The 24,442-nt window shown below is 39.0% G+C and overlaps 2 protein-coding genes across 2 annotated transcripts; one reads left to right on the forward strand and one right to left on the reverse strand.

Annotated features, from left to right (window-relative positions):
- Nucleotides 1-1,896: 1,896 nt before the first annotated feature.
- LOC141017107 (uncharacterized) lies at nucleotides 1,897-9,327 on the reverse strand. Its single transcript, XM_073491723.1, has 3 exons — nucleotides 9,278-9,327; nucleotides 7,344-7,451; nucleotides 1,897-5,954 (listed from the first exon to the last, which is right to left on the reverse strand). Exons 2-3 carry the CDS (start codon nucleotides 7,441-7,443, stop codon nucleotides 2,620-2,622), a joined length of 3,435 nt encoding a protein of 1,144 aa, XP_073347824.1. The 5' UTR covers nucleotides 7,444-7,451; nucleotides 9,278-9,327; the 3' UTR covers nucleotides 1,897-2,619.
- A 6,580-nt stretch (nucleotides 9,328-15,907) lies between these two features.
- Nucleotides 15,908-23,174, forward strand: LOC141016943 (neoverrucotoxin subunit beta-like). The gene is made up of 3 exons (XM_073491547.1): nucleotides 15,908-15,999; nucleotides 18,659-18,771; nucleotides 19,591-23,174. Exons 2-3 carry the CDS (start codon nucleotides 18,672-18,674, stop codon nucleotides 21,525-21,527), a joined length of 2,037 nt encoding a protein of 678 aa, XP_073347648.1. The 5' UTR covers nucleotides 15,908-15,999; nucleotides 18,659-18,671; the 3' UTR covers nucleotides 21,528-23,174.
- The last annotated feature ends 1,268 nt before the right edge of the window (nucleotides 23,175-24,442 follow it).

Genomic DNA, 24,442 nt, shown 5'->3' on the forward strand with positions numbered 1-24,442 from the left:
CTGTATATGTATATCAAGTAAATGCAACAAAGTTGATCATATGTCCACAATGTAATTATACTTATTAATTATAATAAAATCTTATAATGCTTATAAGAATTGTTGCTATACAAATGATGAAAATAAAAAAACTGTCGTGCATTGGGAGCAGGTGGATACTGTGAAGTGTGTTCATATAAATGTTACAATGTAACAAACGCTCTCTCTCTCTATTTGAATTCAAAGAGCAACAACAAATAAAAACTACAAAATGGTATGTAAGTGTGAAATTAAAACCACTAGAAATACTTAAACAGAAGAAATGCAGTCTCTTTCTCCCTCCTCTACCACTCTGTATAATAATCTAATCCTGACACTGATATCAACCACTTGTTGAACCCAGATAAGAGATCATTACAAATACTGTACAACTGCTGCACTTACGATTACGGCCACATAGAGGCGCCACTTGTGCTCTTGTTGACATCTCACTGTTCTGTCATCTACATTGTGTTTCTGCAACCTCTGATTGGACGTTGAGAAAGCATTGTTTTCTTTTCTATCTGTCATAGACCTTGACATCATCCCCAAATCAATGGTTCATCAAAATCAGAGTTGGTTTTGCCAGTCTTAATTCATTTGAATAATAATGTGTTGCACACAACAAGGTTTATTTCATTACAGCCGAGGTGTAGCTTTCATTATGCCAGCTTATTATTATTATTATTATTATTATTATTATTATTATTATTATTATTTTAAAGTAGCCTACCTTTGTGTGAAAGGTCCCATCAGCTCAGCTATCCTTCCTGCATTCAGCGGCTGTACCTGTGTTACTTTCAGCCTGGTTTATGTATTTTAATTTCTTCTATATTTGTTTAATAGTTTGCTCTGTTTTAAATATTACACGCACATGGCTAGCTATGGAAAACGTGGGATGACTTATCGAGTTGATAACCATCTACGTTTGATCTCGATTGTTAGTTAGTGAAGGTGACAGCAACATATCCTGGGTTTGTTAAACTTTTCACCTCTTTCAGCAGCTGAACGTTGCCTCAAAGTAAATTTCACTGTTTAATCTTAAAGATTTCATTCACTTGAGATTCTTCTGTGTTTCCACCACTTAATGCATCTGATTAAGATCTGCTCTGGTGATCCTCATTCAATTATTCATTCGTTGTGTTGTATTCATAGCATTCATTCATATTCATTTATGGCTGCATTCAGCTTATTAATGATCATATCTATGTGTTATTTATTTGTATGATTAGTGGTTATTACTGTAGTTGTGAAGCACACCTATACATTATTTATATTCATATTTATTTTTGTATTTATTCCTTTATTTGTACATTTAGTATTAGTTTTGTGTGTACTAGTAGTTCAATAAACTTTTCAACAATAAAGCACCTGGTTAGTGAGGTTCTGTATCTAGAGTGTTATGGTCACTGCACACATGTCAAGAAATTAGAAGCAACCTCAATGTTTTATTAATCAGTAATCAATTTACCATTTTTGAAGGGTGGTGTCCTGAGGTGAACTTAATATAGATTAATTTCTGTCTGTCTTATAAATGCTGATGAAATCTGATAGCTGGAAATCCATTACTTCCTCATGCCAAAATATATTTAATCATTACCTATTTTATATCCTTGGAGAATAGGTGCTACAGAGGACAACAGACAACACACGAGGCAGTATTTATATATTAGAAATTTAATTCATGTTAATCATTCACGTCATTTCTCCATCATTCAGTGATAGCAACCTTTCTACATCGGGAACAAAAATGTTATTCAGTACACATCAGTAAATTAACATTGTTCACATTAACCATTGTAATTAAATTTGAAAGAAAACAAACTGAAGAGCAGAAAACTTTAAACCTTCAAAAGAAGCTGATGTCTGTCTCTAAAACACCCATAAGGAACAACATACAGTATGTAAATCTCTTACAAATATTGAGCATACCATGATAGAATATAAAAATAAATTAGAAAAGGAGTCTTGAACAATGGGATTCTCAGTGCAGTCCAAAAACCATTAGAGTATCTCAAATTTCCATGTCAAGAACTAAATATACACATGTATCTTGTTTATTTGGCTCACCCTCCTTGATTTGTAGATGTGCTGCCTTTCCTCACTTTGTGGAATATAAAAACACTATTTACAATTAAATTTTCACTGTTCATGTTTGATGAGTTAATAGAGCTGCAGACTTAAACATTTACTTGGTGTTTATGGTTCCAGCACAGACTGTGGTCACACCTCAATATTCAGTCACACACATGGTAAAATTTGCAATCCGTAATTCCTTTTTGGATAACAGCAAATTCTTCCCTTTGGTGAAGTCTTTGAATCAACCACAGTTGTCAGAATAAATGTTAGCTAAGTGGGATCTAGGGTGGACATTGTCCTGCCGTGTTTGCTGGACCCAAGGTTTTCCAGCCGAACATTGCATTGTAACAAGACGATCAATGATATTCGCTTCACGCATCAGTGGTTTTAATATTGATCAGTGCATATATGACATTTTTGGTACAAATGTCAATGTGATACATAGCCTATGACACGTACAAACTTGAACGTATCTGTGGTTTGCAACGAAAGGTCACCAGCCCCACTTGTAGCCAACTGGCACTATGGACTCTGGAGGAGAATCTCTCCTCTGTCTACTTTCGCCATGATCTCGGCTTTTTCTCTCATGGTTATGAGGTACTGAACTCGTTGCTTCCAGCCTGGCTTGCCCTCAGATTTCTCTTCCTCAACAAGCATGTCGATGTACTCTGGAGTGGAGAGTGGATCTGGATTAAGTGCTATCTCTTTAAGTCTCTTTAAACACTTAGCAGAGCTCTCCATCAGTTTCACCACCTCAGCCTGCACAAGATCATATTCAGCCCTCAGTTTGTCAATCAATGCCTGAACCAGTGTCTCAGCTTCTGAGGCTTCCAGGTACTTTTCTTTCAACTTTTTCACAGTTTGTTTTTCCTGAACCTCCTCATACTCCCATTTGTACTTCTGATTGTAATGTACATCCCAATGACATTTGCCTGGACACTTTTTACAGTGTCCATTTGGTCCCATTGCAGAACATTTTCTCTTATCTGCATCATTGGGTATTCCACAGGGAAAATGACAGGTGTAATGACACTGCTGACAGTTGGTCAGGTAAAATCCAGAACCTGAAATGGTTACTTTAACAGGCTTCGTGACAGTGACGTAAAACTCAAAGTTCTCATTTCTGCTGATGTCTGCCTCGTGCTCCTTCAGTTTTTCAGCTGTCTCTTTTACCTCCTCAAGCTTGGCTAACCCAAGTTTAACCTGCTTCTGCAAATTTTCAACTGCATCCTCAAGCTCCTGTCTTTCTCTGAGGACCTCCTTAGTTAATGTCAAGCTTTTGGTTTCAATCACATTCAAAGCATCGAAGAACCTCTTCATGCTTCTTGTTCCCATGTTCCAAAACATCTTACCAAAGCCTCCATCCTCATCCTCCTCCCTCATGCTGCCGACTGCAGATGATCTGTTGTCTGCAAACAACGCTGAATTATTGAATTTTAAATGAACTGGCAGCCCATCTTCTGTTTTAGTACATGGGACACCTGAAGCTTTGATCGCCTCTAGAACTGGAGGACGCTGGCCGTCTGCGAATGTCACCAGCACTCTGATGTTTTCTGCCACATCTTTGCCAAAGATTGAGAGCACAGAGTCAAACACATATTTCTGTGATGGTGTGAGTCGAGCTAAAGCAGCCTGAGCTACAAAACCCACAGCATCAATTTCACTGATATCCTGGTTTGATGTGAAGAGATTACGCAGCTGTTCTGTGATCTGTTTGTCTCTTTCTTTGCCTCTCACATCTCCAAATCCTGGAGTGTCAACAATGGTTAGTGAGTAGTCTATTTTAAACCCCTCCTGGTGGTTGATCTTGTACACAGTGACTTCAGAAGTCTGGCTTTCAGCTTGTGATTTCGATGGATCCTCATCAACTAGCTTAAACCGATACGAATCCTCCCATTCAACACCCAGAATGTAATTGATCATCCCATTGATTAGAGTTGACTTCCCAGCACCAGTTGCTCCGAGGACCATGATGGTGCGATTGTGTTTGGCGGACTCATTCCCAAAAGTGAAACACCTGCCCCCTGCGACACTCATTCTTTCTTCTTCCAGGGGAACTTTATAAACAGGGAGAGGACCCGGCTGGTTTTCCAGCAGTTTGCTGTTTCCTTTAACAACATCTGCAAGTCGTTTGACTTGAGGCTTTCTAGGTGAAGTTTTAATGGAACCACTGACTTCATAAGCTGGTCCAACACCTACTGAGGTCACTGCTCTGCATCTGAACTTGTACTCTGTGTTTGGACTCAGATCGCTCACTGTGACGTCTTCAGCTTCTGATGCTGTCTTTTCTTTCCATCCATCCTGTCCACTGACACAGTACTCAACTGAGTAGGAGGTGATGTTCTCTGCTCCAAACTTTGCTGGAGAAATCTTCAGTGTCACACTGTTGTGGTTTCTGTCTCTGACTGTTACTGTTTCAGGCCTTGAAGGAGGCTCAAAGTTCTCAGTGACAGAGAAGCCGTCTTTATAGAGGACGATGCTCGAACCTTTCTGTGTCTCGCCTGTTGAACCAACTGCCAAGAACTTAATGTTCTTGTTTTCCTTGTTGGCCTCTGCGAAGTCACTGAAGAGTTTTGCTTTACTCCTCATTGTATCTGTTGCTTCTTTTGAGGCGTACCATTGTTCCTTCTCTACATCATGAGTACGAGACTCTTCAGGATTGTTTGGTTTGGGTGTTTGTTTTAAGTAGTTTGATAATGTTGAGAGGTACTTTTCATCACTTCCCAGTGAGGGGAAGACAAAACACACAGCATGATCTGCACTGAGACTTTCCTTATACAGGTCTGTTTGAGATGAGACAATCTTAGTGTTTTTCATATTGCTGGTCAGGGAGTTTAAGATGCATGTTTCTCTCTCGTTACAGTCCATCCACTCCTTCAGGTTTTTAATGTTGAAAGGAGAAGAACGTCTCTTCTCCTGAATCTCTGCGAGCACAGCATCCTCTTCTTCTTCTCCTCTCCGAATCGCTGGAAGTTTCTTGGCCAAGTTTTGCTGGAATTCCTTCTTGAACTTAGAGCACATGTCTTTAAAGGTTTTAATCTTTTTGCCATTTACTGGACCCTGCTGTGCAGCGGTTCTCAGTGCATCATTGCACCTCATTTGCACCTCCTTCAGGTCCTCCAGGACTGCCTGCATTTCTTCTATGAATACAGGACTTTCCTCATGCACAAGTTTTGCAGCAGAAGAATCGAAACTTATCAGTGGCATCAGCCAGACCTTCATCGGTATGGCATTTTCTCCATTGGCTCCCAGCAATTTTGGTAGACTTTGGTAGACTTGTATTGCATCCTCAAAGGACACGGGAGTTTTATCAAGTAAGAAGTCTCCATGGAAATTGCAGGAGAATTTATCAGCTCTTTCTTTGTCTTTGTCTTTAATTTTCAGGGAACCTTTACCCGACAAAAGGGGAATCTTCGTGATGATCTCCTTCAGGTTGCCCTCACATTGTTGATGACTTTCATCAGTGGACACATCACGGTCAAAGACAAAGAAGGCTTTAGCTCCATAAAGGATACCTGTGACTACATGTGTTGCTAATCCTTTTTCAAATATATCTGGATGCTTAACATTGCATTTTCCAAGATGATCCATCGACAGTTCCTGGAACTTTGTGTAAGCTTCATATTTTAGTGAAACTCTGGCCTGATTTTTGTAAGTCTTATAATCATGCAGGTATTTAGCAGATCCTTCGACAGATAGGAGTCCACAGAATAAACTCGCCTTCACGGATCCTTCGACATTTAGCGCTGAACATTTGTCCTGAATTGATTCAGATGCATCTATTTCAACACCATTGTAGTTTTGTGGTCTTTCTCCAACATGCTTTACCAGATCATCATGGTCCCATAATGTCATGCCTGCAGACGAAAGGAGAAAAAGCATCACAACATTATGCTTGAGTATTCATCACACATTCAGGGATCTCTTCTTCAGGGTTGCTGCTGGCCTCTATTCCAGCTGATGTTCAACAAGAACTCTGAGACCAAAACCCAAGACCCAACTTAATTTATTAAATATAAAAATATTTCTTTTGTTTCTGGAGCTGGTGCAGCTGTTACACACTAAAACAAAGCTTTTACCAAATGCTTAGAGGTGTAATAGGCCACGTGTCGAAGCCCCTACAGTATCACTGGAGTAATAGCTAACTGCTGCTCACTACAGAGATTAAATAGAACCACTCATCCTTGCTTCCAATCTTGCCTCGTGGCCACTTGTGGTATTGCAGCCTAAATTTCCCCTCGGGACCGAACAGCATTTTCCCCGAAGAGCACTTTTATAAAAGAGACGTTTGTAAAACTGTTAATAGGACACCTCCAAATCCATACAATCCATGGAGGTTTTATAGTTGTAAGACTTTCTCCGAGCCGAGAACAGCGATTTAAAAGTAAATATAAATAAATAAATATTCAATTGGCCGTATGCTGTCTTTGGCACATGCTCTTGCCGAGCAATTCCCACTGGTTTGAATGGGCGCCATCTTTGTGTCTGGTATCTCTTGGATACAAATCTATGGCTACAACTTGTTATGGCTGTAGCTACCAGTGTCGGGGGGTAACATGTTACAAAAACAACGCATTACATTAATATATTAGTTTTAACAGAATAAAATAACGCTCTACTAATAATATTTCAGTAATATATTACTACAGTTATGTCACATAACCGAACGATCCTATTGACTGACTTTGCTCAGACTGGGGGCTCGGGGCACCAGAGGCTAGCTGGTTAGCATGCTAACTTCAAAAGATATCACTGCAACCCAATACAAAGATTTAACTGTTATTTATTCTCATCCTGTGTATAATTTTAGTTTCTTTATATTGTTTTATACTCCAATTCTGACATATTACACATTTTAACTTACTTATACACATTTGAATGACAGAACTTTTATAATTCCAGAATTGCTAGCTAGTCTACGTACCCAGACGGACTTAAAACTGTCCTGACGACTGACATAAAATGACTCTTGCAACTTGATGACTTGATGACAGCTTGTTTGTTCCATAATGGAAATATATCAAATAAATATCTGATATATTCATGTTCATTGGATAGCTGCATGTAACACTTGCTTTGTATTATAATTGTTTCCTTATTAATATGGTAAATGTTACATTTCTTTTCCAAAAACTACATTGTGTTCCTTTAATGACGTACATGTAATTACTAATTTTGAGTAATCAGATCAAAACTGAATACGAGCAGCTCTGATGAATTCATTAGTGAAACTGTTGCCTCCTTACCGGGGATGAATTTGTCATTGCGGCAGTCGTACAGCATCCCGAGGCTGAAGGGCCGACCGAGTGCCGGCATCTCTATCGTCCTGTTGGCTTCGGAGTCCATCACTCAACCTGAAGTAAGAGAACAGACGACAGCATTAGACAGCGTGTGTGTGTTCATGTTTCTCTTTCTGTTCAGCCTGTTATTTATCTTTCACCAGCTGCACAGATATTTACGATTACAGTCCAAAAATATTAACAGTTACTTAATGTATTCTCAAAAAGAAGAAGAAACATGGAACCAGCAGAATCAACCAATTTTTCCTGATGTACTCGAAATATTATCATAATACTGCGACTGTAAGCAAAACAAACGCAATATCATCACTGTTTCACACTTTTCATGTATGATAGACTTAAAGCAACAAAACTTTGTGGAGGACGATAGTTGAGTCTTATTGCTGATGTTTTTGGGTCGGTGTTCCCAACATCACAACACTGATTTCAACTGAAGTGTATGGGCTGTCGTCCTCAAAAGGTGTCGGCGTGTAGTATGTTGATAAAAGATTCTGCGGAGGCAAGGCTGGGTGGATTTGACAGAGCAATCTTTATTGAAACAGATCTCAAGCCAGTGTCCGAACCAGAGTGTGCACTCCCTGGTATTCTCAAATCTCGGCAAAGTGATGCCCAAAATGCTTTGCCCCCTGCTCTATCAGAACTCCCCTCCGACCCTCAGTCTTAGGAGATCAACCAAATTCACCCCCGTTCTCTAGTGTGCAGGTCCTTTTTAGAGTTCATTCGCTCAGGCCCGCCTGTTTCCTCTAATTGTTTACTTTTGGGGCACTGAGAGCCCTTCTATCCTGTGGGAAAAGGATGGGTCTGCATAACATCTCTAGAGAATATCTCTCAAGGGAATATGTGTACGTGGAGGTGTGTGTGTGACTATATTGATGTTATCTAAAGTTGACCTGCTAGTCTCTCTATACTTAGATGAAAATGTATACATTGAATCAATCTTGAACCTCTGAACTGGTCAGTCCTAAGTGTGGGCCTCTTCCTTTAGCTATTCTCTGACGCACACTACAGGACTAATATGTTGTTCTCCTGGACATGAGACCTCTACCTTGTCCCCTTCCCACATATACTTAAAGGGAAGCATCTGGTCCTGTCCCATCCTGTCCTGCCACTCAGAGCTCAGGAGGTATAAGAAACACTCAGACACTACACAACCTATCAGAGCACATCACGCACGGCAGACGCAGCGAGACGAAACAAAGACGTAAGAAGACGTAAACAGACAGAGAGGGAGGCTGGAATGGGGAGAAAAGGTGTGTTAGTGTCTCGTATCTGCAGAGAGTTTTTTATTTTCTCTCTTTGTTGCTGCTCGGACGCTTTACCAACCCAACATGAGGCTGTTTGACGTCCTGGGAATGAGACTCAACCATCAACTATCTTTGTGGTGCGCTCAGGAACAGCTGGGACAAATCCTACTGACTCTACCTTTAAATTTAATAGTCTTTGAATTATATTAATATGACGTGAGCTTCAGTCAGCTTTGACCACAAATGTCCTTCAGAGGGAGACTTTTTACTCTGATACTCGGAGTACATGTCAGAGCCTGTACTCTATTACTTTTACTGGAGTAAAGAAGCTGAATCAGTACTTCTACTTTCACCAGAGTCTGTTTGTACACAAGTATCTGAACTTCTACTGGAAGAAAGTATGTACACTTTTGAAATCAAGTCAAACAAGTGCAGTTTAATAGCTTGGTGTTGTTTCAGAGTTATTTTAAATAAAACAGTATGTGCAGCATTTTGTCTCATCGACACATTGATGAACAATCAAGTTGTTACAGTTGTGACCACCAAAGCTTCATTCAAGTACTTTGTGCTCAGTTTCCGTCAGTTGTTCTTTTTCCTGTGTTCAATCTTCATTTGAAAGAGACGAGAAGTTCTAACCTGCTTTGTTTACATCAGAGAGGTTTGAACAGGAAGTCCGAGCTGAGCTGGGTTAGAAGTAGAAATAAGTGCCGGGATCCTGAAGGTCCGAGTCACTGCTTTCCTTCTCCGTCATTTCCTGGATGAATTCACACATATTAACTTCTTATTATTGAGGGACTGAACTGTTTACATGAAGGTTTTGTCAATTCCATTTTCACTTTAAATCAGGTGGCTGACCTGTTTTACATGTTGAAGTTGCTTCTGTGTGTTTCTGCAGCGATGAAGACTCTCAGCTGATCCACATCGTCAGGTGAGTTGTTACAGCAGCAGGAAGAGATTCTGTGGACGGAAAGAAATTTCTGTCACGTTTGTGTCGTATGTGTTATTTGGTGGAGTGGTACTTTGTATCTTCAGTATGGCTGTACCGTACAGCCATACTGAAGATACATACATACTGACGCTGTACAGCCTGTACGGCTCAGCAGTGGAAATTCTTTGTTGCAAAAACATTTAGTGTATTTTTATTTTGTTGCGGCTGTTTATTGTGTTTTTTAAGGCTTCCTCTGGATCAGCATGTACTAAAAAACAGACAATTATCAGAAAAAGAGGGAATGTGTAACTTTTTTTTTTAATGCAAAAATAAAAAGTTACAGTTGTGAATGCGATATCTCAGAAACATCTTGACAGAACTTCTTTAAATTTGCCACAAATGCCCACTTGGACTCAAGAATGAACTGATTAGATTTTGGTGGTCAGAGGTTAAAGGTCAAGGTCACTGTGACCTCACTAAACATATTTTTTGGCCATTAAATGACAACATTTTTCACGTCAACATCTTTGCCGACGTTGAAAAGACGTCCAGTGGAGCGCCAGAATGAAAGTTCAATAGACGTCTTTCCAACGTTCACTGGTGAGGTCACGTGACGTCCTTACAGGGTTCAAAGTTAAAGTTTTTATGATGTAATGTTAGACATCTTTTCAAGTTTCAAGTTTTTATGTTGGCCAAATTTTACTCCATGCAGCAAAAGCTACAGGGCGGGTTTCAACTCCTGGCCTCGACCTCAGCAGCCTGCATGACGCATGCACTTTACCAGGAAAACTTTTTCATCTTTAAACACATGAAAACACGCACAGTCGCAAATCCCCGTCACTGACATGATGTAAGATTCATTCTGATGTTGTGTCGAAGTGAGATGATGTTGACCATCTGTGTTTCCTGCACCCAGTGATGCAGGTTAATGTCAGCAGGTGGCGCAAGTGTCAACAGGAAACAGATAAAAGTGCGTCAGATAAATGAAGAGTAACACAAACTGTAACTCTCTTGATTTATCAGTTATGATTTTTGCAATGTAAATATCTAATAATACATATTTTATGGCAAATTCAAACTTAATTAGAAAATTGACAATTAAAAATGTTCCATTTATTTATGTATTTATTGTAAATGACCTCTTGCGGCCACCTGCAGTACCTTCACGGCCCACACAGTGGTAATCACTGCCCTACAGGAAACCTCGAACGGATTAAAGGAAATCATTCTAATTTAAAATCACGTCCAAAAGCCACAACTAGAATGGTACAGAGTAGAGCGCATACCTCTGCCAAAGCCAACAGTCCTATATATCTGCATCAAATTGTACAAATGGAATCAAGATTCACACATTATTCCCTGAGAAATAAACTAAAATGTTGGAAAACCCATATTTCACAATGTTAAAGGAGGTGAGAAATAAAGCTCCTGGATCTGAAGAAGTTAATGAAGTTTATTCTGGACTGAGACTCGTCCTCCATCTGAGATTTAATGAAAATCTGCTCAGTAGTTTTTGTGTGATCCTGCTGACAAACCAACAAACCAACAAACAGACAAACCAACAAACCAACAAACAGACAAACCAACAAACAGACAAACCAACAAACCAACACGGTGAAAACTTGATGAAGTTAAAGAATCGACTCTCATGTTTCTTTTCACACTATGAGCGACAGGATGTTTTAAAAAAGAAAAACACATCTCAACTCAAACTGTTCTGAACTGATCAGAGTTCAGTTGAAGTTAAACACAAACACACGAAGAGTAAAACTGAGCTGCAGCTAAAATGTTCAGCGGCACATCAACAGTGAGAAAACACAGCAGAGATCAGTGTGTTCAGCAACTTACCGCTCAGACTGTCTGTGATCGAGACGGGAGGGCGAGCTGCTCTGCTTCCTCTGGAGCTGCTTTATAAGTACAATGTACACACACACACACACACACACACACACACACAGACTGGGCATGGCTTCAGTCTCTCCTCAGTGACTGAATAAATATCATAATCTTCAGATGGAGTCGATCAGCTTCCTGTGATTTAAAGCTCTGATGGCTCTCTCTCTAATATCTTAATATATATAACACTTTGTAATAGCTATCATATCAATACAATAAACAATTAAATATAATTAAAAGTGGCAAATTTATACTTAATTACACTTTAAATAGTAATTTCACCGTTAACAAGCAATGAGATGCTTTATAAACTATTTATTATTGAGTGTTTATTGGAAAGTTGCAGTTAATGTTCATAATACTTAAATGTAAATGTTAATAAATACTGTGTAGTTCACATACACTAATGCTGGACCAATTTAATCTCATCTTTTAATCATAACTTTCACTAATCTGTGCTCTCAGGATGAAGGTGATGGAAGTCACTGTAGTTTTAAGTGACAGCGCCGTGGTGAAGAGCGAGAGCTCACCGTCCTCTTACTGCCGACACTGAAGAAGATCCAACTTAAAACTGACGTCACCTCGTTTCTGCTCTCTGAGCTGATCTGTGGAGAAGCAGCACTCAGAAAGTATAGTGACGTCACTGAGGTTTGATATCTGCTCCTGTTTGTGCTGTAACTTCAGCTGAACCGGTCTGTCTCAGGAATAACAGCCACATCGTTGCTCGGTGCTCGGTGAAGGCCGCTCAAAGCAGCTGCTGATGAAAGATGAAACAGTTTTGATGTAAAGAAGAAATAAACTTTGCATTGTTGGAGTTTGTAACAAAGGAAGCAGACGGCAGGCGGCCCGGCTGAGTTGGAGAGGCAGAGACAACAACACTTTGATAATATTACAATAAGAACATTTGCTCTCCTGAAAGATAAGTCAGGGTTAGTTTATGACCGGAGGCCTGAGATCAACTGGAACAGAACCAGCCCGAATGACTCAACAACGAGTGAGACCATCAGTCAGGAACCAATCCTGTAAACCTGAAAGTGAAAGAAGATCATTATCTGCATTTTTACTGATAACAGCTTTAAAGTTCAAGGTGTGTTACACAGTTTGATATCAGTCATTAAAGAGTTGAGACACATTTCAGCCTCTGTAGGAGAGCTGAGGTCATCTGAGGGCTGATCCACATCAGTCAAACCTGTGATGAAGACTTCTGAGACCGGTTTGTCACCAGGCCACAGAACCTCCACCTGCGGACCTGAAGGTGCTGATCGTCTTCAGTGCAGCAGTTTTACCAGAACGCTTCATACGTGTTGTTCTCTCCCAGCAGCTCGGCTGGTTTAAGGGTTCTGCATCGTACCACATCAGACGCGAGCTTGTCTGTCTTTAGTACGGTGCATCGCCTCAGCACGTTACTGTTCGTCAGCCTTACTCATGTCGTTCAGAACTGAATTCTGTTATCTGCTGGCCCGTGTGTTGTGTTTCCTGACACTGAAGAGGAAGAAATGTTTTTACACGTGTGCTCATCAGGCCGACAGCTTGCAGCTCAGACACCAACTGGACCTGTGTGCGGTCAGAGTTTCTATATTTAAGATGGAAGCTGCTCAGTTTATATCAGACTTCTGGAATTTCCTGTTTGTCGCGGCCAGGAAGAGGCAAATCAAAACTGTGTCATGTATGTTTTGTTGGAAACATTAACTGTATTCATATACAGTATCCTGACAGGGATGACTGCAGGTCGTTCTGCAGGTCGTTGTGCAGGTCATGGGATTTCTGGGAAATCAGCCTGATTCTCCTCTGTGCCGCCTCCTCGTAATGAATAAAGACCTGTGGGCGTTTCTGTTTCAGAGATGATATCTGTGTGTGAATTAAACTCCTTTTCACGGGTACTTAATGCTGCGATCTTGAATCCTGTCTTCTTGAACTCGAGGACTTCTCGATGGGCTCGTTTTGTTCTCACCCGACTATAATTCATAATCCAAGCGTGTTTTGCTCTGATGTGGATTTAAAGTACATTGAAAACTTTGCTGTTCCTTATATCAAAATCTCTGTCTGTGTAAAACAAAGTTGCATAGTGCACCTTTGAAAAATCAGATTTATTGGTGCATTTTTGTCCTTTAATCTCTAAATCACTCCAAACTGACTCATGGAAATTTGTCTGTTTAGATGAATGTTGGTTCTGAGTCTGTGTGCTTGTCTTAACCTGTCATTGCAACACTTTGGGCTGAATCTTTGTATGAAAGGTGCCGTATAAATAAAGTTATTGTTGTTATTATTATTCAAAACCTCGCACCTACATGTGATGCATGTTTAACTATGTTTCTGACACTTCCGTCCCGTCGTGCCGTTGTTTTCGTTGTTTTCTTCGAGGCCCCGAACAAAGTCTGAGAGTTTAGGAAACAAATATTCTTCTGTTGGCAGAAAACAGAGAAACTAAAGTGAATTCTTGATTTAATATTTCTGGGCTGATCTTTACATAAATTAGACATATTTTTTATCTTTACTTTATGAAGAACAATTTGAATTATTTACTTGAAGCTGCACTAATGAATATTTTATTTAAACTGTGACAGTGAAGAAAAGTGTCATCACCATCTCTGCAGAGCTACACTCACTGATTTGGTTTCACATTTCTGATGGATGATAACTTTGTTCTTTATCTGCCGGATGTACAGATAAGCAGCTCTTTGCTAACACGCCCACCGTAAAAATTCAATGAGCTGATGAAATGTCTCTTTTCTTTACTGCTTTTTCCTTTAATAATTTAACCTTCAGACCGGAGGTGGAGGTTCTGTGGCCTGATATCAAACTGTGTAACACACCGCTGTTATCAGTAAAAATGCAGATAATGATCTTCTTTTACTTTCAGGTTTACAGGATTGGTTCCTGACTGATGGTCTCACTCGTTGTTGAGTCATTCGGGCTGGTTCTGTTCCAGTTGATCTCAGGCCTCCGGTCATAAACTAACCCTGACTTATCTTTCAGGAGAGCAAATGTTCTTATTGTAATATTATCAAAGCGTTGTTGTCTCTGCCTCTCCAACTCAGCCGGGCCGCCTGCCGTCTGCTTCCTTTGTTACAAACTCCAACAAAAATGCAAAGTTTATTTCTTCTTTACATCAAAACTGTTTCATCTTTCATCAGCAGCTGCTTTGAGCGGCCTTCACCGAGCACCGAGCAACGATGTGGCTGTTATTCATGAGACAGACCGGTTCAGCTGAAGTTACAGCACAAACAGGAGCAGAAGAAGAAGAAGAACAAATATGGACAATATTGACTTAAATTTATTAAACTTATTTCTTTGCTAAAAGTCTTATTAACACTTTATAATAACTATTAAACAGTCATAAAGGTTAAAAACAGCTGTTTGAACTCTCTGATAGCATCAAATAATGTTCATAAATGAACTACACAGTATTTATTAACATTTACATTTAAGTATTATGAACATTAACTGCAACTTTCCAATAAACACTCAATAATAAATAGTTTATAAAGCATCTCATTGCTTGTTAACGGTGAAATTACTATTTAAAGCGTAATTAAGTATAAATTTGCCATTTTTAATTATATATAATTGTTTATTGTATTGATATGATAGCTATTACAAAGTGTTATATATATTAAGATATTAGAGAGAGAGCCATCAGAGCTTTAAATCACAGGAAGCTGATCGACTCCATCTGAAGATTATGATATTTATTCAGTCACTGAGGAGAGACTGAAGCCATGCCCAGTCTGTGTGTGTGTGTGTCTGTGTGTGTGTGTGTGTGTGTATGTGTGTGTGTGTGTGTGTGTGTGTGTGTGTACATTGTACTTATAAAGCAGCTCCAGAGGAAGCAGAGCAGCTCGCCCTCCCGTCTCGATCACAGACAGTCTGAGCGGTAAGTTGTTGAACACACTGATCTCTGCTGTGTTTTCTCACTGTTGATGTGCCGCTGAACATTTTAACTGCAGCTCAGTTTTACTCTTCGTGTGTTTGTGTTTAACTTCAACTGAACTCTGATCAGTTCAGAACAGTTTGAGTTGAGATGTGTTTTTCTTTTTTAAAACATCCTGTCGCTCATAGTGTGAAAAGAAACATGAGAGTCGATTCTTTAACTTCACCAAGTTTTCACCGTGTTGGTTTGTTGGTTTGTTGGTTTGTCTGTTTGTTGGTTTGTCTGTTTGTTGGTTTGTTGGTTTGTCAGCAGGATCACACAAAAACTACTGAGCAGATTTTCATTAAATCTCAGACGGAGGACGAGTCTCAGTCCAGAATAGACTTCATTAACTTCTTCAGATCCAGGAGCTTTATTTCTCACCTCCTTTAACATTGTGATATTGAGCGTCTTTCAACGGCAGGGGCATGTGCTCTACTCTCTACCATTCTAGTTGTGATTTGGATGTGATTTGAAAGCCAGCACCAATTTCTAATTATATTCCTTCTTCTAATATGTTTTAGGTTCAGGTGGTTGATGACCAGCAGAGCTTGTCTTCGTGCTGAAACAGTGACGTTCATTTACATTTCTTCAAGACCATCAGACTCTCCAACAGAACCAGCTGTAAGTAAAAACATAAAAGTTACACATCATGAACAAAGATATAAAGTATGCGACTCTGCAAATGTTCACGTTCTCAGGATCCAACAGAGACAAAATGCAGAATTTACTGCACGTATTTAAACGGACATGAAGGTGTTTCACTGCACTCGATGTTTTAGTTTATTTTAACAGCAGAACAAAATATGCACATTAGTTAAATGTTGTCACGATTCAGGAATTTCTATAATTGGTCCAATAACAATAAAAATATCGATGGGTTGTTGACATGACATGTATTTTTCACTGTCACAGAAGATAAATATGTATATAATTAGTATTCTCGTCATTTAAAATACAGTAAATGGTTAAACATTTATTTGTTTTACATGGACGTGTTGCTATAAAAACTGCTTTGTTATTAGATTTTTAAAATTTTTGAGTCAAATCTCAAAATTGTCCTATGGTGTGACTGTCACATGCATAGTTAAATAAATTACAACTTTTATAAGTTTTTTTAAAAAGCATAAAAATGTTTATAAATAAGTCAGGCATAATTTTACAAGTGTCTTTTTTCATCCATATATTTCTAAATGCATAGGAACTTGATACATTTTGTCACAAAAAAACACATCCTTCAGTGTGAAAACCTTATTCTGATTTTAAATTGGGCAATTCCACGAACAACTTTATTTAATTGAAGGACCCCATTCAAATCCCTGTTACTGAAGCCTCCTATGAACCAATGACATGAGTACATGGTAAGTTCTTGTCTCAGCATTATTCAAATATTTAACTCTTTCCGAACCACTATGAAAGTGTTCAGTTTTGTTGTCCTTTGGTGTGACGTCACTAAATTATATTTTTCAATTAAAAACTGTTGGTTAAACTACATAATTATGGAAAATTATACAAATGCTAACTGCTAACTGCTAAAGACAGGTTAGCTAGGAATAGCATGGTCATTAACTCACACAAAAGGCTGAAATGTCCTTTAGTGTGACAGAAATGTCCTTCGGTTTGACACCAAAGGACAAATATATCACACCGGAGGACAAGGTCTCTTTAAGAAGCATTTTAAACAATTAAATAAGATTTTTTTTAAAACAATTTTTATTCCCTTGACCATTTTCAGTGTTTTTAAATGCAATAGCTACATTAATTAAAATATTTTCTGTTTTGTCCTTTAGTGTGACATAATGTCCTATGGTGTAACACACATAAAAGAACCAAAAATGTATTTGTATGTCAAAAAATATCTTTAAAAAAAGGTTGAGTATTGCATTAGGGGATATATAATCATCATTCACCTTGAATTATTATAGTTTTTTCAACAGTTTTGAAAGGTTGACATCAAAGTGTGATTCGCATTAATTGCATTATTGAAAACGTTCAACAAGTCATGGGGAAAAAATAGTGTTATTCATAATTTCTCATCAAATAAATAACACTATATGAAAATAAGTGTCTCATGCTATTTGTGTAGTATTTAAGGTTTTTTTCCTTAATTTTTTTTATGTCACACCATAGGACATATTTATGGTGCAGGTCAGAGAAGATGTTCAAAAAAACAGTGAAATAATTGAAAAAGTTAGTGATCACTTATATATTCTCAAATATCACATTTCAAACTACATGAATATATATATATATATATACATATATATATATATATATATATATATATATATATATATATATATACATATATAAACACCTTTGTTGCCTCAACTGGCTCATATTTCATTCAGTCATCACCACATTTGGTCCGTGCCATATTTAGATGAGCCCAAACAAACTTATGTGGTCGTGTTTTCGATATCACTCACCGTCTTTCTGTGATTGGTTGTAAAGATTTTGAAGACGTGGCCTGACGCTCTTCCTGAATCTGACTGAAACCAAATATGGGAAGTTGCAGGTGCAGCCAAGGTGCAGGAGTGTGTAAAACCTCATATGATTTAACCACCAGAGGGCGCTACAGTACCAATATAACATATTTCTTCAAGGAGCAGGAGCACTGCGTAGTTTTGGGAGTGTGTGTGAAGATGTGTGTGTGTTTGTTTGCTGGCAGCAATAAGGCATATGCGGAAATCACTGGAGGGAACGGGGGTCCAGACCCACCCAATCCCACTTAAACAGAGAATTGAAAACACTTGTGCCAATTATAGACACAAAACAATGGCTTACAGTGGTTTTGGTCCACTGCCAACCAGCAACGCTCCACAAACACTGCAGCGCTCAGTACGAGTGTCTGTGGAGCAGAGTGCAAACCTCCATAAAGTAAGTGCTTCACAATTAGGATTGGGTGGGTCTGGACCCCCGTTCCCTCCAGTGATTTCTGCGTATGACTTATTGCTGCCAACAAACAAACACACACACACATCTTCACACACAGACTCCCACAAAATGTCTCCAGCATATAGTGCCGACATCCCTCTACTGTTTTCTGTTTTCTTTGTTTTTATTTACTTGTTTTCTTTGTCACCCCTCTCTGTCTTCAGCATTTGTTTGTCCTCATCCTGTCATGTCTCGTGATATCATTAGTTGCATCTCAATTGTTATGTCTTGCGTCACTAAATAAAACATTTTAAAAAGTAAATTCCTGTGCAGCTGGTGAAAGATAAATAACAGGCAGAACAGAAGGAGAAACGTGAACTAACATGCTGTCGTCTGTTTATTTCAGGCCAGGCTGAGATATGGGCTCCGCAGACAGCAACACGATAGAGGTGGCGGCACTCGGTCGACCTTTCAGCCTCGGGATGCTGTACGACTGCCGCAGTGATTTACTCATTCCTGGTAAGGAGGCAGCTGTTGAATACTGAATTAATCAGAGCTGGACAACAACTAAATCTTTCGTGGCTAGACCTACTAAGAAAATGGTTCAGCGCATATTTGCATTGTGGTTTTCATTGACTTTGTGTAGCTGAGGTGGTCTGCAAATCCAGACTACACTGCATCGTGCACAATCAGACGCTGGACACTGAATTCAGGTTTATCCGGCAAAAATACGTGGGGGCGCTAGGCAAGAAAGTAAATTGGTGTAAGCCCGACCACTGTGTAAGACCAGGAACACAGACTACCACGACAAGCCTGGTGCAAGGTTTAAAGGTGCACTTTAAAGGAATAGCAGGTTCAGAATACATGAGTTTAGGGCCAATTTCATCCTAATTCTCTCCAATTGGACAAGAAATCTGGTCTGGGACCTCGGTTGGTACTATTGTTCAGTCGGAGCACTTGGTATGCAACTTTGTTTGGATGGGTGGTGTGTGTCAAGTAGCATCCACATGAATGCCAGGACCCAAAATTTCTCCAGAAGAAAACTGCATTGTAAAGAGAAGATCATTATTATTCACTCACAGTGGTTTTATTGTTATGGCTGTAAAAAGAAGTAGTTGATGACATGGTTTGAATGTATGAAGTACTGCTGTCACTGTTTACAAGTCGAGAACTCAGTAGCAACTTTCAGGATTGAGACTGAAATGAGTGCGGATGCTTTTAAATTAGACATGGGATAAAGAGGTGTTTTGTTATTAATGGTATTCAATAAAAAAATTTCACTGCTGTTATTCACCATTAAAGAAGCTAAGGGTTTTTTTCCTCTCCTCTTTTTTGCAGGAATGACATTGTGGGGTCACGATGATCTGGTAAAGTATATAAGAGAAAGGCGACAGCACTACAGCGCTTTCGAGATTATTGCATCTGAATCCATTGAGGACAAAACCTCAGCACTAGATGTAAGTGCATCCCTTAAAGCAAGTTTCCTCGCTGGCAACGTTGAAGTTGGAGGAGCTGCCAAATATCTACATCATAATAAGACATCTAAAAACGAGGCCACAGTAGCACTGAAGTATGAAGCAACCACACAGTTCCAGCAACTATCAATGGATCACCTGGGGAAAAAAAATTTGAAGTATCTGGATGATTTCAAGCAAGGGAAAGCTACACACGTAGTCACAGGTATCCTTTATGGAGCAAAAGCCTTCTTCGTCTTTGAGAGCGATGTGTCTAAAGATGAAAATCGTCACGAAGTTGAGGGCAACTTGAAAGTGATGATCAAGAAAATTCCCAGCATTACTATAGATGGTCAAGGTTCCCTGAAAATGAAGACGGAAGAAAAAAAATCAGTTGAGAAATTCTCCTGCAAATTCCATGGAGACTTTTTACTTGATAAAACTCCCTCATCCTTTCAGGATGCAGTACAAGTCTACCAAAGTCTGTCAAAATTGCTGGGAGCCAACGGAGAAAACGCTGTACCAGTGAAGGTTTGGCTGTTGCCACTGATTCAGTTGCAAACTTCTGCAACTACAGTTGTACGTGAGGTAAGTCCTGTGTTCATAGAAGAAATGCAGGCTGTCCTGGAGGACCTGAAGGAGGTGGAAATTAGGTGCAATGATGCACTGAGAACCGCTGCACAGCAGTTCTCAGAAATTGGCAAAAAGATTAAAGCCTTTAAAGACATGTGCTCAGGGTTCAAGCTGGAATTCCAACGAAACTTGGCAAAGAAACTTCCAGCGATCCGAGGAGGAGAAGAACAAGAGGATGCTGTGCTTGCAGAGATCTGGAAGAGGAGACATTCTTCCCCTTTCAACAGCAAAGACCTGAACGAGTGGATGGACTTTAAAGAGCGAGAAATTTACACCTTGAAGTCTTTCACAAGCACGATGAAAAACGCGAAGATCATCCCATCTCAATCAGACCTGTACAAGGAAATTCTCGGTGCCGATCATGCTGTGTGTTTTGTTTTCACCTCACTGGGAGGTCATGAACCGTACCTCTCAACATTATCAAAGGACTTGGGACAGACACCCAAACCAAACGACCTTGAAGAGTCTCGTAATTATGATGTAGAGAAGGCAAAATGGTATGCCTCAAAAGAAGTCACAGATGCAATGAGACGCAAAGCAAAGCTCTTTGGTGATTTTGCAGAGGCCAACAAGGAGAACAAGAACATTAAGTTCTTGGCAGTTGGTTCAACAGATGAGACACAGAAAGGTTCAAGCATCGTCTTTTATAAAGATGGTTTTCCTGTCACTGAGAACTTTGAGCCTCCTTCAAGGCCTGAAACAGTAACAGTCAAAGACATAAGCCACAACAGTGTGACACTGAAGATTTCTCCAGCAAAGTTTGGAGCAGAGGACATCACCTCCTACTCTGTTGAGTACTGTGTCAGTGGACAGGATGGATGGAAAGAAAAGACAGCATCAAAAGCTGAAGAAGTCACAGTGAGCGATCTGAGTCCAAACACGGAGTATAAGTTCAAATGCAGAGTAGTGACCTCAGTAGGTGTTGGACCAGCTTATGAAGTCAGTGGTTCCACTAAAACTTCACCATGCAGCCCTCCTGGAAAACCTCAAGATGAACCAGACGTGAGTGGGATACCAGTAACTGGTTCTCAAGATGTTGAACTGTCGCCGATGACAAGTCAAGACAATGCGTCAGATAAGGAAGAGTCCAGAGAGGAAGAGTCCAGAGAGGAAGAGTCCAGAGAGGAAGAGTCCAGAGAGGAAGAGTCCAGAGAGGAAGAGTCCGGAGAGGAAGAGTCTGGAGACTGAATAGACGATAATTTCAGGACTTCCATCAGAGTCAGAATATGTTGTCAAGGAGGGCGTTACAACTGTCTGGTGTTGGTCCAGCCAATGAAGTCAACGTTGGCCTCCCTTCTCTAGGATTTAGACCTTAATATATTAAATGCATCACAACTAAAAAAATTCTTGGATGTATTGGTGGTTGATTAGCCACCAAGATCTAACAGTGAAAGCAGATAGCTTTTTAAATCATTGGAAGGCAATTTTGTCACATTTGATGGCAGTAATCTGGTTTTCAGTCTTTTGTATTAAGCCAAGTGAAACAAATTTCAAAAATGTAATTACAACTCAGATTATTTACTCAGTAATTATGTCTGTTTCGCGAATCTGCTCACAACATGTACTATATTATCATTTATTTGTGTGATTGCTACAGTAAAGCTGCTTTGAGTAGAAAAAAGGTTATTGTACAGTGGGTTCCCTGGATGAAGCTGAGTTACTTGATATAAGCCACGGCCATTAGATGTTTTGGTAAACACCTTTGTTGCCTCAATTGACACATATTTCATCCAATCTTCACTAAATTCTGCACATACCATATTTAGACGAGCCAAAACAAAACTTGCATGTTCGTTTTTTGAAATCACTTACCGTTGAGGAGGTGGCACTTTCTGAATCTGGCTGAAACCAAATTTGGGATGCTTGCATGTGCAGCAAGTTCAACTGCACTGAGTGTGTAAAATTCTACCACCAGAGGGCGCTACAGTACCAATATAATATATTTCTTCAATTCTGTTACCTTTAAAGGAGCACTACGTAGTTTTCTTCACAAATGTTGATGAGAAAGATCTTCATTGACTGTTTTTTTTCAGACATCTGCAAAACTACTGTGAAATGCGATGTCATTCACCTCTCAGTGGCACTAGATTAAAAATCCAATTCGACTGATGGTACTAGTTAAGCTCTCTGAATACAGAATTTTGTGACAAAGTTACTACTTACACAACGTTGATTTTTATACACCTTGCTCACCACAAGCGATGGCAGCAGATGCAACAATCACACACAATTTCTTCACAAAATGCAAGTACTCAAAGGATGAATGTTTTCATGTTTTCCTCTGCAAATACTGTAGCTACAGGTCTGTTCAGAGATATACACCTTATTTGTGGAAATTACGTTTTCCTTTTTTGGGTCACACTTAGACCCACACCTGGTATTGTGCTCACCATATGGGGACCCACTGACATTGTGGGGACATAACAGATTTTATAGTCTATTTTTCATTTGAGATGTGGTTTTAATGTTCAGATTAGAGCTTTAAGAAGAAATCTTTATTTTGGAAGAAAAAACAACTGAGCTGATTACGTAATTGACTACTACACTGGTTTATGTTTTTTTGAAACTTGCACTAAATGATCATTCAGTGTTTTGATTTGTTCTCATACAGTCATTAACTATGAGTGCATGTTTAATTACATCAGCACTGTGTTGTAACTTTCTGACTGTTAAAATGTATAATCAAGGCAAATGTAATTATTTCAGATACTTATATAAAAATGTCTCACTGATCTTCTCGTATTACATTTCATATATTTGAGTTGTTGTTCAACACTGTGATAAACTTCTAATGATAAGGTTATTATTCATTATCATTTAAATTGTAAAAGACATAAAGAGAATGTATAACTCAATTGTTTTACCAGTGGCGTCCAAACAAAGTCTATGTATGAGTCTTCATCATCACTGGTTTTAATATGTTTATAAGTCATATTCAGTTCAAGCAAAGAGATTTTTCCTGTTCTAATTTTTTTAAATTAAATAAATGTGATGAAAATGAAATCCATCTTCTTAACTGGCATTTTATATCCTTGGTTTGATCAATTACAACACTTTTACATAAGTGCTCCCTCTCGGGAGCTTACCTATGTTCCCTGGGTCCTATGTTCCCCGTTTTTCCCCAAAAAAGTCCTATGTTCCCCGGTTTGTTCATCAACCAGCAACAGCGGGGAACATAAGACCCTTTTTGAAAAAAAGGTCCTATTTTCCCCGCTGTTTCCCCGCTGTTGCCAGGGAACATAGGACCTTTTTTCTAAAAAAGGGTCTTATGTTCCCCGGTCACATACAAAGCGGGGAACATAGGACCCGGGGAACATAGGGATGATCCCCTCCCTCTCACATTAATAAAACATTTGTTGGCTGTGTTTTACCAAATTATTGTGGATCCAGGTATCTTAAGTCAGTTTCTTAATTTGAACTTTTGGTCACATGATAATTACAGGAAATATTTGATTTATGCTTGTTTAATTATATTTTCAAAATGTATGTTTCACCTTCATAGAATTATCGCCAAATGTTTAAAAATTGTGTTGCTAATAATTTCTTCACGTGTGCAGTGACCTTAACACTCATAAATACAAAAATAAATATGAATATAAACAATCAATAGGTGTGCTCCACAACTACAGTAATAACCACTAATCACTAACATACAAATAAATGATACATAGATATAATCATTTATAAGCTGAATGCAGCTATAAATGAATATGAATGAATGCTATGAATACAACAAAAAGAATGAATAACTGAATGAAGATCACCAGAGCAGATCTTAATCAGATGCATTAAGTGGTGGAAACACAGAAGAATCTCAAGTGAATGAAATCTTTAAGATTGAACAGTGAAATTTACTTTGAGGCCACGTTCAGCAGCTGAAAGAGGTGAAAAGTTTAACAAACCCAGGATATGTTGCTGTCAACTTCACTAACTAACAATCGAGATCACACGTAGATGGTTATCAGCTTGATAAATCATCCCAGGTTTTCCATATTTAGTTTTTTTTTATTTTCATCATTGAAAATCTAAGTATAATTACATTGAGGACATATGGTCAACTTTGTTGCATATACTTGATATTTACAGTAATTTCATGAATTGTA

This window comes from Pagrus major, chromosome 21 (genome assembly GCF_040436345.1).
Source record: "Pagrus major chromosome 21, Pma_NU_1.0".
NCBI lineage: Eukaryota > Metazoa > Chordata > Actinopteri > Spariformes > Sparidae > Pagrus > Pagrus major.